This window comes from Arvicola amphibius, chromosome X (assembly GCF_903992535.2).
Source record: "Arvicola amphibius chromosome X, mArvAmp1.2, whole genome shotgun sequence".
Classification (NCBI taxonomy): Eukaryota; Metazoa; Chordata; class Mammalia; order Rodentia; family Cricetidae; genus Arvicola; species Arvicola amphibius.
The window spans coordinates 26,551,353-26,567,047 of record NC_052065.1 but is presented as its reverse complement, the minus strand read 5'-3'; the positions used below and the strand labels follow the sequence as shown (position 1 = coordinate 26,567,047).

Genomic DNA, 15,695 nt, shown 5'->3' with positions numbered 1-15,695 from the left:
AACAGAATGATAAACTATCACCTTAAATTTTATTTAAGATAAAAGTAAAAATAGTAAATGGATAAAATAAAGGTCAAAAGAAAATCGAACCAAAATTAAAAAGAAGAAAGGTGAATGTTAAGAAGACAAAAAAGAAAAAGAAGGGAAAATATTGCACATTTAAAGAAAAATGCATAAACAAAATTACATAAATGTAAGACGAATAAAAAAATAAGACTTTTAATGGGAGAGAACTTTTCACTATTACATAGTTTTTGAAATCTGTAGTGTATATATATTTTGTGCTTATTTTACTTTAATAATAAGCAATAAAAATTCAGCAAATATTTACCTATTCTTTGTTTTGTTTTTTTTTTTAAGTCTCAGTATGGCAGTTCACACTTAAAATGCTAGCACTCATAAAGCTGGGGCTGGAGGAGCTGAAGTTCAAAACCAGTCAGACTATATAGTGAACTCAAGGTCATTTGGGTTACATAGCAAGACTCTGTCTCAAGCTCCCCTCCCCCGCCTTACATAAAATAAAAATAATACTGAAATTATCATAAAAGGAAACAGTTGGAGAAAAGGAGAGGGGAACTAAATGGCAAAGTACTAGCACCTTTTTGTCCTGGCTACTCTAATATGGAGTCTTCCAGGTGGAAGGGGTGGTCAATTGAAGTTGGAGTCTCTTCTTTTTCCTTTCGTTTAGGAGGTTGCTGAGCCTGGATGAGTCAGGTGTCTGAACAGAACTGTCTTCATTTTAGGAGCTTCCCTTCTTTGTATACCAGAAACCTCTGCTGGCTATTCTTAGATTTTCAGTCTGTGGGCCATGCAGCTTGTCCCATACTCCAGAGAATCCCCAGTTTGTACACCCTGGATTGACCATGTTCAAGTCAAAGGGTGTCTATTGAATGTAGAGCACTGACATCTATGCTGCAGGACTATGGTGTCGCATTGCTTTGAATACTGCATTGAACACCCTCTGGGAGGGAGGAGGCTGCAGGAGTTGAGAGAGCTCCTCTGGATCTGAGCTTCAGAGTTCTCAGTCCCACCCGCAGAGAACCTTGCAGCAGACAGGTGACTACAGAGGTTAGGCTGCCTGCTGACCTTGGGCTCAGGGCCTGTGAGACTCTATCCTCAGATGATTGGGTCTATTATTAGCATCGACCACCAGAGCTTTCAACACTCAAGCCTCCTGGTGCATGAACTTTGGCTGTCCTGATATCACAACTGCCCTCCACTGCAGTCTCCTACCCAGAGGCTGTGGCATATTGTCCCCCAGACCCTTTGACTTGTGATTGTTCCAGAATAGTGCGTGCCTCATCTCAAAATGGCACCCAATCACAGTCCTTCAAGACATGAGTGAGAAAATGGACCTCATCTCTACTGCAGACTCATCACAGAGGTGGAATCATTCTCTATGCAAATGCCCAGCTGAGAATGCAGTCTTCTGCTGACTGGGTAGAACTGCCAATCACTTTATCAGGGCTTCCTGGCCTTTCTTGATGAGGCTTCTGTGTTGGGTCTTGTCCACACACTCTCACTTCCACACCAGGGCGTCCTAACAATAAGTATAGGGGTAGGGGAACTTAGCAAAAATGGAAATGTGGGCCTTAGGAAGTAAAGGCCAGTGGTCCAGAACTGTGAATGTATTGGTTAAATATTTTTTCTGGGTGTATGTGTCTGTTAATTTTCAGTGTTCAGTAATCTTAATTACAAGATCATAAGAAGCTACTCCCTTTTATCTTTCTCTTTTTAAAAATTACTTATCTTTATTTTACGTGCATTTGTGTTTTGGCTCCTAATGACTGGTGGTGTGGAGAAGCTAATGTCCTTATTTGACAAAATAACACAGAGGAGTGATGCTTCCTGAAAGGCTGGCCTTTTGAGGTGTGTCATTATGGCAGGACTTCTGCGATCCCCAATCTCAGTGGTGCTTACTGTGCTTTGAGTTACTGGGTTTCATTATCCTCGATTGAGGGAATAAAGGACAAGGTAATAGGAAATACCATGAAACTCTTAGACTAAGTGTATTGTCAGCTTTAGAAGTTTGGCTGTCATTGTCTACATTCTCATCTCATCTTGGATTTGAAAATTAGGTATACAAATGAGAACAAAAATTCCATGTAATGCTGAATAGTTGTTAAGTGTTTCTTGAAAAACACAAGTTCTTTGCTATCAGAACAATAACAAAAATCCCCAGTTTTTAACAAAAAATTACATTGGCAGTCTTATAGAGCTATAGATAAAATTTATAGATTAAACTTTCTTGACACTTTTTTTAGATTTATTTTCTTTTATTAAAAATTTCTACCTCTTCCCACTTCCCTCCCTTTCCCCCTCTCCCCGCACTCCCCCCAGTCCAAAGAGCAGTCAGAGTTCCCTACCCTATGGGAAGTCCAAGGTCCTCCCCGCTCCCCCCAGGTCGAGGAAGGTGAGCATCCAAATAGATTAGGCTCACACAAAGCCCATCCATGCAGTAGAATCAAAACCCAGTGCCATTGTCCTTGGCTTCTCAGTCAGCCTCCACCATCAGCCACGTTCAGAGAGTTCGGTTTGATCACATGCTCCATCAGTCCCAGTCCAACTGGCCTTGGTGAGCTCCCATTAGATCAGTCCCACGGGCTCAGTGGGTGGACGCACCCCTTGCGGTCCTGACTTCCTTGCTCATGTTCTCCCTCCTTCTGCTCCTCATTTGGACCTTGGGTCTTGACACTTTTTTAACTAATTAAAATCTCTAAAAGCAAATATATTGAATGGAAGTAAATCAATTAACTGATGAGATTGGTCTTTTATTGGAGTAATTGTTTTTATGGTATTTTGAATTAATTTTTCTGTCTTTCTGTTTTTTTTTTTCCAAATATGTCTTCCACATACTGTGATTCAGTTTCACTCCTAAGATTTAGGTCTTTTCTTCTATATTCAGACTCATTGCGAAATAATTTTGTGAGATATTCAGATTTAAAAATAATTTTTAATTCTCAACTGTTCAGCTTCCATAGGGACTGCACTTCCAGTTCTTATTGTTCCCATATTGGAGCCCTGTGGTAATTCGGAGTGCCTACACATTTTTGTAGATTTGCATTCTGGACTGTTCCAATTGATGCTTTATGGACTTGGTAAGTTATTAAGTTATTATAAATTTAAGAATTTATGTTTGTGTTTATGTGTGTTTTGCCTGCATATATGTATGTGCACCACATGTGTGCCTGGTACTCACAGAGGTCAGAGAGGGCATCAGATCCCCTGGAACTTGTTGTTACCGATGACTTTGAACCACCATGTGGGTCTTGGGAATTGAACCCCTGGGTCCTATGCAAAAGCAACAATTGCTCTTAACTCCGAGTCATCTCTCACCCAAGGAAAAATGTTTTTTTTAGATACAAAATCAACTGCTATAATATGTAGAAAGCGTAGTGTGTGCAGTGTTGAAAGTGAGTGGAAGGAATAATGAACTGCCTTACATCTTTTACTTGGAACTCTTAAGTCTGATTTGAATTTTTATTTGTATCCGAAGTTAAATTTGTTTCTTATATAAAAATTACTTTGATGGTTGATGGTTGTTTGCATTATTTGTCTAGGAATTCAGTTTCTATTTCACTACTAGTAACTGCCATAGAAATGACTGCTAGGATTTGCTAATCTAACTTGTGATTAGAGAGCATGCTCACGACAGTATAACTGTATAATGACTTGGTATGGTGTATGGAGCCCTGGAAGAATTTTTGTCTCTGGCCTTAACTTAGAAATGAAAGTTTGACTTCTAGGCAAGTGTTTGAACTGACTATATTCCCAGCCCTAAAGTTTGTTTTCCTACTTGTTCTGTTGCTGAGTGGGTATTCTCAAATGATATATTTACTAGGAACAAAATCATTTTCTGTGACTTCTAAAACAATGTTCCTGAATATGAAATCATGTTTTCCATTTGCAATTACTAAACAAAAGAAATTGATTAAGGATTTTCTGATTCTGTCATGTATCTATAAAGGCAAACAACTTTGTTATTTATTCGTTTGAGATGGTATGTAGCTCTGGCCTGGAACTTGCTATGTAGACCAGGTATGCTTTGAATTCTTAGAGATCTCTGCTTTCCAAGTTGGGATTAAAGAATTGTATCCAAACCTGGCTAAATAGGTATAGTTTAAAAAAATATTTATCAGCTCATGGAAAAGAGGACTTTGAATCACATATTAGTGAGAGATAATGGCATATGGCAGTAGCTTGTTTAAAGATCTCCCCCCCAACAATTCACATTTGAATAGAAACATCACTTTTGTTTCTCCAGATAGCACAGATAGTTCCACATAACAGCAGCTGATTCCAGAAAAGCACTGCAATTACATCATCTAGTTAATATTCTTCTTCCTTTCCCTCATCATTATCTGCTTCAAAATAATCTTCTCTAGGGTAGCCATTTTCTCATTGACTTACCTTTCTCCATCTCTTCCCTCATACATGAGTGAACAAGGGCACATTTGGTATACATCAGATGAGATATGATTCAAGTAAGCCCAGGCCTCAGCAATGGCTGTGTCAGGCAGCTTCCCCACAGCTTACAACACTTTGGCTAGGTCCACCAACTACCTCAGTAGGAGGCTGCTGACCTTGAAGCTGGTGAGTCACTGCATCCAACTGGATAGTACACTTGGCTCTGAGGCAACAACGACAGTGCTGACGTCTTTGGGAACCATGTTACTGATCTGAGAAGCAGTAAGCTATGTGTTTATCATGCTATGGCTGACCATCTAGTTGTCTGGATTAGAACGATGATAGGGATTTAGGTACAGAAATATCAATGACAAGAAAGTCAATGTGGGATAGGGTACCATGCAATGCCTCCTAAGGGAGACAGTGATCCAAGGCATAACTGGTCAATAAGGCAGCTAAGATTAATTAGTTGATCACCCAGTATTAAAGTTTTTATGACTATTGATGAGAAGGAGGCTGTGACGAGAGCAGGGAGGGGAAACTATAAACTAAATTAATTCATTAAAAAATTATAACTAATGTCATTGAGGTCTTTATTTTTATCATAAAGGCACAAGGTGCTCCACGTTGATACAGGTAGGAACTAGAGACCTAGGTAAATAGAGACCTCTTGCTTAGTTTTTCTTCCATCAGGAAGGAGACAAGCACACAGCCAATTCATCAAAGCCATGGAAAATCCTGTGTATTAGTTAACATATGGCTGTAAATTCCTTGCCATTGATGGGCTGCTAGAGTGGAAGAACCAGTAGTAGGTGCCATCACAAAGTTTATAAATAACCCTGTGTTCCAGATTTTTTGAACACAGCTTTGAGTTCATGCTTGCCACTCCCTATCCTGTATCCACTGAAAAGTAATACCACAATGATCTTATTTCTTGTGCTTGACCAATTACTTGATACCATCATGCAGGCCTAATCATTCTGGCAATTAGCTTGGTCAATGTGGATGGAGATGCATGCATGTGTATGACTTAGCTTCCTATTCCTCAAGAAGTGGACTATAAGGAGTCTCCACTGAGATATTACCAGAGTCACAGGGAGTGCAGTGAAAGATCTGCTGGCTCCGAGGGTGCAATATACTGCACAGCACCTCTGGCTGGGAGGGTGGTCTTTTGGCCCACTACTGACTTTTACCAGCTGGCTGCAGCCATGCCTCAGTCACTGTTGCACCAGCTTACATACCTGTATGTGCCTTTTGCTTCTTGAAACCTTTTCTTTAGCTATTTTCTCAATCATTAATAGTACATATTCAAAAAACACATACAATTGAAAAGAGGCAGAAAAAATTTTGTATGCAAGTCAAGATGCTATAACAAGATACAGTAGAAAGTATTTTCTCACAGTTGTGGGGACTGTACAATATTAACGTAGGTGTTAGTTTTAGTGTGGGCGTCATTCCTGACTCCTAGGCTATTCTCTTCATGTCCTTCCTGGGGGTGTGCACTCTCCTTTCCATTATTCCTTTAGAGCAATAGTTCTCAATTTTCCTAATGCTGTGACCCTTGAATATAGTTCCTCATGTTGTGTTGACCCCCAACCATAAAGTTATTTTTATTACTACTTCATAACTGTCATTTTGCTATTGTTATGAATTGTAATGTAAATTTCTGATATGATATTTCTGATATGACCCCATCTGAAAGAGGGTGTGACCCACAGGTTGAAAACTGCTCCATAGAGATACTAATTGTCTTCGCTTCATGACCCCTAGCTACTTCACAAAGGCTGCCTTTGAACAACACAGCATTGAAGATAAGGACTTCAGTATAAGAATTGAGAGGCGAGGCTGTGGCATAGTACACCACAATGGTTTTTATTTGTCAATTTTTTAATATTTTTATCTAGTTAGTTGAAATCATTTGTGCCTTATTAATATTTCTACTGTCATTAAAAATTTGGATTGGCATTTAGAAAGCCAGTTGTTTGGGCAAGAGGTTTTCCTTATGTATGCTTGATCATTTGTATGGTGTTAAAATCAGTATTTCAGTAGGCTACACTTTTTTAAAATTAAGATTCTAAGTCTAATAATTTTATGAGTTTTAAGTAGATATAAGGTGCAAGTGCTATTTAATTCATAAAATAGTTAAAACTCTCCAAGTTCCAAGCACTATTCATGTGTTTGCTACTTGCTTTTGCCAGTGAAATGTGAAGGAGGAAAAGCAAGTTGATTGACAGCTCCTGATGGATTTAGTTTATTTTCTCACTCAACTACAACATGGGTTTCTGCCTAAAAAATAATTTTCATTTAAATTGTGGCTATACAGATAAGGATTTTGTTTGTCTTATAAGCAGTTAATTAATGAATTCTTTATTCTGTAGACCAGGCCACTCTGGAGGACATGGAAAAATCTGTGAATGATGATATGAATCGGATCATCCCTTGGATTCAGCAACTTAAGTAAGCTTACTTAATGTAGCTCAAGACTGAAAGGGAAACCTATCTTAACAGGATTTATTTTCTTCTCTATCATTAGTCTTAATCTGTCACTGTCCTTAAAGTTTATGACATGAAACTTGAACATCTTTTGGTTCCTTGGACTTTAAATAGCCTTGGACTGCATCCAGGATGGCAGTCTTCATATCAGATCCTCTAGATCCAGTGTTAGTCAGAGGGCTATGGCACTAAGCTATCATTCCTCTCCATATTTTCTCTGAACAAGCACTTCAAACGTCATTTAATTAATATTTGTACCACGTCCTCTAATTGAATGCTATTTGTTCTTATCCAGAATTATTTTGTTTCCTGAGACAAGATTTCTCTGTAGCTTTGGAGCCTGTTCTGGAACTAGCTTTGTAGACCAGGCTGGTCTCGAACTCACAGAGATCCACCTGCCTCTGCCTCTGAGTGCTGGGATTAAAGGTGTGCGCCACCACTGCTTAGCACTTATCCAGAATCTTTGTGGTATTAATCTCTTAGCAAACCCAGCATCAGAACAGTTGTTCCTTTTTTCTCTAACGTTGTCATTTAGTTTCAAAATCATTACCCTGTTAGCAAAACCAAAGATGATTGCACTCTGGTTACACTAAGGTTCCATTATGATAGCTCTAACAAACTTTTTTTTTCTTTCCTTGAGACAGGGTTCTTGTCTTTTCTTTTTTCTTTTTTCTTTTTTTGTTTTTCGAGACAGGATTTCTCTGTAGTTTTGGAGTCTGTCCTAGAACTCTCTTTGTAGACCAGGTTGGCCTCCAACTCACAGAAATCTGCCTGCCTCTGCTTCCCAAATGCTGGAATTAAAGGCGTGCGCCACCATTGTCTGGCCTGGGTGTAGTAAACTGAGTTGTTACCACTTCTTGGCTGATTTGAATAACATTTTGTTCAACTACAGTCCTGTGTGATCTTACATTTTCATTTTTCTTTGATCAAAACTTAACAGTGGAATTGCTGATATAGAGAGTAAAAATTATGTTTGACTTTTGAAAGAAATTTCAAAACTGCTTTCCAAAGTAGCTGTGCCACTTTGCCATTCAGTCAGCATCTGAGGGTTTCTGTTTTTGTTTTTGTTTTTTTTACACTTGTTATTATCTTTGGTGCAAGACGGTACCTCATGACAGTATATCATACCTTTCCTTAATTGTTAATAATATTGAGTATCTGGTCCACAAGATTTTTTTGTATTATACAACAAAACCAGATTCTAATAAAAGAACCAACTGGGCATCATGAGACATGCCTCTAATCCTAGTATTTGGCAGAGGCAGGAATATACTGAATTTGAATTCAACCTGATCTCCATATTGAGTTCCAGGCCAGCCAGACATACATGGGGTGGGGGGCTCTAATCCCCAAAAGACCAAACCAAATCAAAAACCCCAAACAACTCACATACAAAATGTAAACCCCAATTTTTTTAGTATTGAATTGAGAGACAAAGTTACATATACTCCAGTAATATCAAACATACATACCCTAGGAAAATAGTTATAGAAGCTACACATTTTTCATTCAAATTATTTATAGGAAATTAGTATAAAGCTCATGTAGAAATTTTTTGGTCCTCAGAATCATAACAAAAAGTCAAGGATGAAATAATAAGCTTAGGAATGTAAGTAAAAACCTTCTGTCCCAACCCTCAAGATATTGAGATAGGGGGATTATGAATTGGATGCTTAGTAAAACTTTGTTCCAGGGAAAAAAGGAAAAATAAAAAGAAATAATAATTCCACATGTATACGTTGTATAATAATATTAATTTTGTATGTTTTGTTTTTCAAGACAGGGTTTCTCTGTGTATCTCTGACTGTCCTTGAACTCTCTGTAGCTCTGGCTGGCCTTGAACTCAAGGAGATTTACTTGCCTCTGCCTCGAGCACTGGGATTAAAAGTGTGTACCACCACCACTTCGCTATTTAGGATTTTTAATGTAGCAGCAAGCTTGTTTTTCGCTTGTACCATGTGTAGATGAACAGATATAACTAATCAGAGAGAGCGAGTTAATTTGTGGGGAGTATGTGTGCCTTTTATGCTTATTTGTTTTTCTTTTAGTAACATTAGTAGATATAACAGTCTCAAAGAATTTTGAATGGCATGGATATCCATTTGCAACTCTTGCCCAAAGTGAGGCAAATGATAATACATTTTTAAAGTTTATCTTAATTTTTTCGATTGATCCTTTAAAAGTTACGATTAAATGTCAGATGGGTTTTAATGATGAAAAATCATTTTTCGGACTCTGGAATAGAGACATTCTGATCTGTGAATCTGAGACCAATTTAATCTACATAGTGAGTTATAGGCTCACTAGGCTACATGGTCAGAACATGTCTTCAAAACAAACAAACAAAAGAAACCGAAGGAAACCCTCCCTGACCATTTCACCTTCATTTAAGGGCAAACTACCCTTAAGATGCAATATAGTCTTCACTTGATCTCAGCCCCCCGACCCACAAGATGTACTATATTCTGACAGAGTTTCAATGCACATGGATGGTTAGCACACCATTTGTACCACATGTAGTCTTTTAGAGAGCACTTTTTCCCAAACTGACCTCTACCTTACTCAGTAAATGGAGCGAGGTTGCTCTCCATAGTTTGGCCTCTTTGGCATTGCTGTACTGCTGTGAAAATCATTCTTTTGTGTTACTTAGTTCATTGTGGACCAGTAAGGGTTTGAACGAGACCTTTATCGGTTTTTTTGCATATTTGATTATATGTTATCAAAGCTACAAGGGTAGTCACATAAGTATAGAAATACTGCAGTAAACTCATCAAAGTTAAACCCAGTGTCTGACTTGAAAAGGAGGGAGGAAAGAGTGGAGTTAATGCCAGGCACTTTACACACAATTTTTATAAAATATGGGGCTAACATCTACAGTGATGAGAGAAAAAATAGTTTTTATTCTTGTTTCTTGTTTTGTTTTATGAACACTTTAGATTAATTTTTATTTAATTTTTGATATTATAACTCCCTTCAAACCTTCCCATTTATCCTGCCCCAATCCCCTTCAAATTCTTGGCTCCCTTTCCCCACTAATTGTATGAATTTATGTATATACATCTGTATTCCTAAATCTAACGAGTTAAGTCCATATACCTTTACATGTATGTACATTTTCAGGGCTGACTGTTTGACACTAAACATCTGGTGTGTTCTACCCACTTTATAGTATTTTTGTGTGTGGAATTTCTGAGACAGGTTTTCTCTGTGTATTCATGGCTGCCCTAGAACTCACTCTGTAGACCAGGCTGGTCTCAAAACTCACAGAGATCTGCCTGTTTATGCCTCCTGAGTCCTGGGATTAAAGGTGTGTGCCATCATCTCCCAGCTCTCTTCAGGTTTCTTATGAAAGATACTGATTTTAGTTTGAGTTATCTTTAAGCATTGGGAATCTGCCATTCCATAGCTTTTATCTTAGGCTTATACCCCCCATCAAATTACTCACAGTGCTATTTACATTTCTTACTGTATAAGTAGAATTAGCAGCCAAATACAAAACTGATTTGTATTTATAATTTGTAATTTGATTTGATCGTGTGTCCATTGACTGTCATTTTTTTGTTTTATTTGATTTGGAAATTAGTGGTGTACAGTTAACCCAAAAGTTTTGGTTTTATGATGTGGATTATCTTTTAAATTAAGGTTTTGGCTTGGACAACAGCGTTGCAAGCAATCTATAAAACATCTGCCTACAATAACCACTGAAACGTTGCAGCTTTCCAACTATTCAACGCATCCTATTGGAAACCTTTCTAAGAATAAGCTGTTTATTAAACTTACCCGCCTTCCACAGTACTACATTGTAAGTATGTCAAGCATGTTTGGTAGTGAACAAGTTTAATATGTCTGGATGTATTCAGAAAACTGTCTTGTTTAATTTCATTTGTAAATGAATTTTACTTAGTGTCTGATGTTCATATTGGGGATTTCAACCCAGGGGATACGAATGAAGGCAGAAAAGTAGTCAAGACTCTGCTGGGAAATGTAAGATAGCCTCTGTCTCTCACCCTACTGCCTCTGCCATTGTAAGGCCTAAGTTGTTGGGGAGGCTTTGTTCACGATAGACAAGGAAGTCTTAGTTTTTGATTGGAATTAAGCATCTCTTTGGTTAAATGCAAGCATTTGAGTGCAATTAACTATAACTATTATGAAGATTTGGAGGAGTTTGGTATCAGACATACTTGCTTGGTTTTAGATAAATATGAGTTTGTATAAATATAGACTGGCTAAAGTAGCTTTATTTTATCCTTTATTGATGGTGTACTGCATTTTGTTGATGGCATCTTCCTTCCTTTTCATTTTTTCATTCTTCCTAAATTTTTTTGAGAACTTGGAGTTTTCATGTCATTTTCTAATTTTTTGAGTTTTTTGAATTTAAGAATTATTTTTTTAAGAATTTACCATAAATACATTTTCACACTTAAGTTTCTGTGTACAACAAATAAGTATTTATGATAAAACTAAGGTGTTTGAAAATATTAATCTAAGATTTCTTAAAGAATAGGAATGAATTTTTAAAGTTTTCCATTGTACCTTTTAAATATACCTTCTTAAATTGATACCAGGTACTGGCTGAGCTATTGATGTAGTAGGTTAAGGAGTCTACTGTTGACATGAATTTTATCATTTTATGAATTTTAAAACCTTGTGTATAGAAGTAGATTTGACATGTACTGAAAGGCTATCTGTGGTTTCAGTTTTGTTGAGTTGCTTGTGCTGCATGTCTACATAGTGATGATGAATAACCAAACTGTAAAATATACATAGAGCTTTGGGCCCAGCCACACCCATAATAAAATTGAAGTAGGTGCATATTGTTAAGTTTCTGGCCTTATTTTGTAAGCATCGATGAATAGCTAGCGTTTAGTGTCAGTGTCCCAGTAGCAAAACAAAAAATTTGGTTTAGATCAAACCTGATTGCAGGTTACTCTACTTCCTTTAGATTTGTCACTTAAGTAGAAAAAAATTAACTGCTACTGTGACCATTAAAAATAGGAAAGGACTGGTAGTGGTGGTGGCACAGGTCTCTAATCCTAGCACTCGGGAGGATGAGGCAGGCAGATCTCTGGGAGTTCGAGGCTGGTCTGGTCTACAGAGTGAGTGCCAGGGCAGCCAGGGATACCTAGAGAAACCCTGTCTTGAAAAAATAAAAAAACAAAACAAAAAAATAATTTTTTCCCCTTTCTATTTGTTGGTCACCTCTGTTGTGATCTAATTATATACTATGAAAATCTGCGCTTTATAGTATATGAGGTTTATTATTAAGTAGGTGCTGCTGGGGATTGACTCCATGGTTCACACATGATTTACCATGGAACCCCTCTTTCTTACTTTCTCTTTCTTTTTTTGAGACAAGGCTTCACTAACTTGTACAAGTTAGCCTTGAACACAACCTTTCTATGCTTGTATGTTTGTGTACTATGTGTGAATAGAAACCAGAAGAGGAGGTATGATAGCTAGGTCTGGAGTTATAGACAGTTGTGAGCTGCCATATAGGTGCTGTGAATTGGAACCAGTGCTCTTAACCTTGAGTTATCTCTCGATCCTCATTTGTAATCTTCCTGCCCTAACTTCCCAACTACTTTGGATTAAAGGCCTGACCCACCAACGCTGTCTTAGACTTGAGATTTGTAAGGTACTGGTTTTGGTTAAGTGGATAGTTGAACCCTCTATCTCAGTAAGGGTATATAGATTTATCATGCCGCTTAATGTCCTCATACTCTTTTTTTAGGTAGATAATGACATTTCTAAGCTGCCATAGTGACCTGTCTCAAAAAACAAAAAACAAACAAAAAAAAAAAAAGAGGAAGGCTTAAACAAACAGTTTAACTTCTAGGAAAAAATACCAAAGTGTGTGACCTTGGACAGGAAACTCCATTTTTCAGTGTCTTTATTACTTCTTCACAAAAATAAAGACAACCCATGACTCCTCACTGGTACTCTGAGGAGGCATTTAGGATAGCACTGGCATGGTTAATTCCATTTCAGCACTGCTTCTTTATGTTGTCCCCAGAGCAAACAACATTTTTCAGTTCAAAACTTGGGGTTTAGCTGGGTGTGGTGGCAACACGTCTTTAATTCTAGCACTTAGGAGTTGGAGGCAGTTCAAGGCCAGCATGGGCTACACTGAGACCCTGCCTCACATACAAAAGTGAAAATTTATTTTTGCATGTTTCCCAGTGAGATGTAGTTGATGTTTTTTTTTCTCTGATTTGTCTTGGCCACAGTAATTGAATTTTTAGGGTCTTTTCACAGATAAGAAAGGTAAAAGGGATATTGAAAATAGATACCATTCTAGAAGACCTACTTGGTTTAGGTATATTTTTATTTCAGCTTATAATAAGAAATATAAATGCCATCTGTGAGGTGGTGATGCATGCCTTTAATCCCAGCAATTGGGAGGCAGAGACAGGTAAATCTCCATGAGTTCGAGGCCAACCTGGTCTACAGAGTGAGTTCCAGTACAGCTCCAAAGTTACAGTGAAACCCTGTCTCGAAAAACAAAATAAAACAAAACTAGCATCAATAATTTATCTCATTTCTTGTGTTCATTGTTACTTTTACTCTTATACATTCTTTTTTATCACTGCTAATATTTAGAAGACACATTGTTTACTTACGAAGAATGGTTTTTAAAAATACATTTTTTCTTAATTTTTTTAAAATAATTCCAAACTACACTTGATATAAGATGGAGAATGTACTCTGGTTCTTATTCTATTAGGGCTTACTTACTTCTGATTTGGATCATTTTAGGTTGTGGAAATGCTTGAGGTTCCCAATAAACCCACTCAACTATCGTACAAGTACTACTTCATGTCTGTGAGTACTCCAGATCGTGAAGACAGCCCTGTCATGGCACTGCTGCTGCAGCAATTCAAGGACAACATCCAGGACTTGATTTCCTATACAAAGACTGGGAAACAGACCGGAACGGGTACCAAGCACAAGGTATGGTCACATAGAAGTTAGAAGTCATTTATATTAATGTTTTTGCAACCACCCCCCAACTCATTTCATCCGTCCATCTATTTACTTACTTATTTTTGTTTTTTTGGGACAGGGATTTTTCTGTAGCTTTTGAGCTTGTCCTGGAACTAGCTCTTGTATACTAGGCTGGCCTTGAACTCACAGAAATCTGCCTGCCTTTGCCTCCTGAGTGCTGGAATGAAAGACGTGTGCCACCAATGCCTGGCTTCATTTTATTTTAGTTTTAAAATTTTTTATTATTATTGTTTTGTTTTTTTTGAGACAGTTTCTCGGTATAGCACCAGCTGTCTGGGAGAGCTGGCTCTGTAGACCAGGCTAGGCTCCAATTTCAAAGATATGCCTGTCTCTGTCTCCTGAGTGCTGGAATTAAAGGAATACACCATCATTATTTTTGAGATATGATCTTCCTGTGTAGATTTGGCTGGTCTGTGATGTCTTACGTTACTAATTCTTGCTTCTAAATTGACACCCTCCAGCCTCTGCCTCAGTTACTAAGTGTACTACACTTAGTTTCATTATTCTTAAACAGAGGTATAGGGCAGCAGTGAAACAGTTACCCACATTTTCTTAAAAATATTTCTTCTTTTTTGAGGGTAAGGTGGTGGTGTTAGAAATTGAGGGCTTTGTGTACTCTAGGTAAGCACTCTTCCTCTGAGCTACTTTTCCACCACCCCCCTTTTTTCAGATACGTTTCTTTCATTTTATTTTTCTTTTTGTTTTTCATTTTACTTTTCTTTGTAACCCTGGACTGGCCTCAAATTCAAAATCCTTCTGTTTCCAGAGTACCAGAATTATAGGTGCATACTACTAAATTTGACCAAATGCTTTTCTTTTAATTCTTAATTTAATTGATAATTTCATACAAAACAACTTGCTAAACATAAAATATTTATTAACTACTATGTTACTTGTGTCTGGGTTATGATTTGCTCAATGTGCCTTTGTTGACAGGTCTTGTTTTTGGGTTAACTCTGAGCTTTGTTGTAGAGCTTTATTTGCCTTGGTGAATTGTAATTTTGTACACAGTTAAAAATAATTTTTAATTTCTAGTTGTCTGATGACCCATGTCCAGTAGAATGCAAGAAAGCCAAACGAACAGGAGAAATGTGTGCCTTCAATAAAGTTCTAGCTCATTTTGTCGCTATGTGTGACACCAACATGCCATTTGTAGGACTTCGATTGGAGGTAAGTTCAGAATTTTCAAGTTGTGTTTCCAGCTGGAGAATTGGTCTTGGGTACACACAAGCTCTTTTGTCTCCCAATCCATCAGCTCATATTCTTCTCCTTAGATAATGGAAATTAAATTTTTCCCAATTAAAGAAAATAGATAACTTAACTTGTATTTATTTATTTATTTATTTATTTATTTATTTATTTTTATTTTTCGAGACAGGGTTTCTCTTTGTAACAGCCCTAACTGTCCTAGAACTAGCTCTTGTAGACCAGGCTGGCCTTGAACTCACAGAGTGCTAGGAGTAAAGGTGTGTGCCACCACTGCCCAGCTGAAAGTAGACAACTTTTAAGAATTAATGTCTTCTACTTCATAGTAGGAACATTGTTTAAGTCTACCAGAAATGACTATTTAATAAAGCATGTCTTTGTTGAGTTTGTAAAGTAATATGTGCTATTTGAATACTAATGATACTAGACTTATTTTTGAGAAGTAAGTTGGAAAAATATTAGGATAAATGTTTACTTTGGTATTATGGAAGAAGCAGTTGGCTGATGCAGAGTCAATTTCCTTTACTAATGTGGTATTGTAGGGATTGAAGAGATGGCTCAGCTGTTAATTGCACTGGCTACTC

At 37.4% G+C, this 15,695-nt stretch overlaps 1 protein-coding gene across 1 annotated transcript in view; it reads left to right on the top strand.

The window, feature by feature from the left end:
* Med14 (mediator complex subunit 14) overlaps positions 1 to 15,695 on the top strand; it is a 97,158-nt gene that overhangs the window by 39,010 nt on the left and 42,453 nt on the right. The window contains 5 exon segments of the mRNA XM_038315953.1: positions 2,973 to 3,098; positions 6,786 to 6,864; positions 10,543 to 10,702; positions 13,657 to 13,851; positions 14,941 to 15,075. Of these exon segments, the coding sequence (XP_038171881.1) occupies positions 2,973 to 3,098; positions 6,786 to 6,864; positions 10,543 to 10,702; positions 13,657 to 13,851; positions 14,941 to 15,075 (695 nt within the window).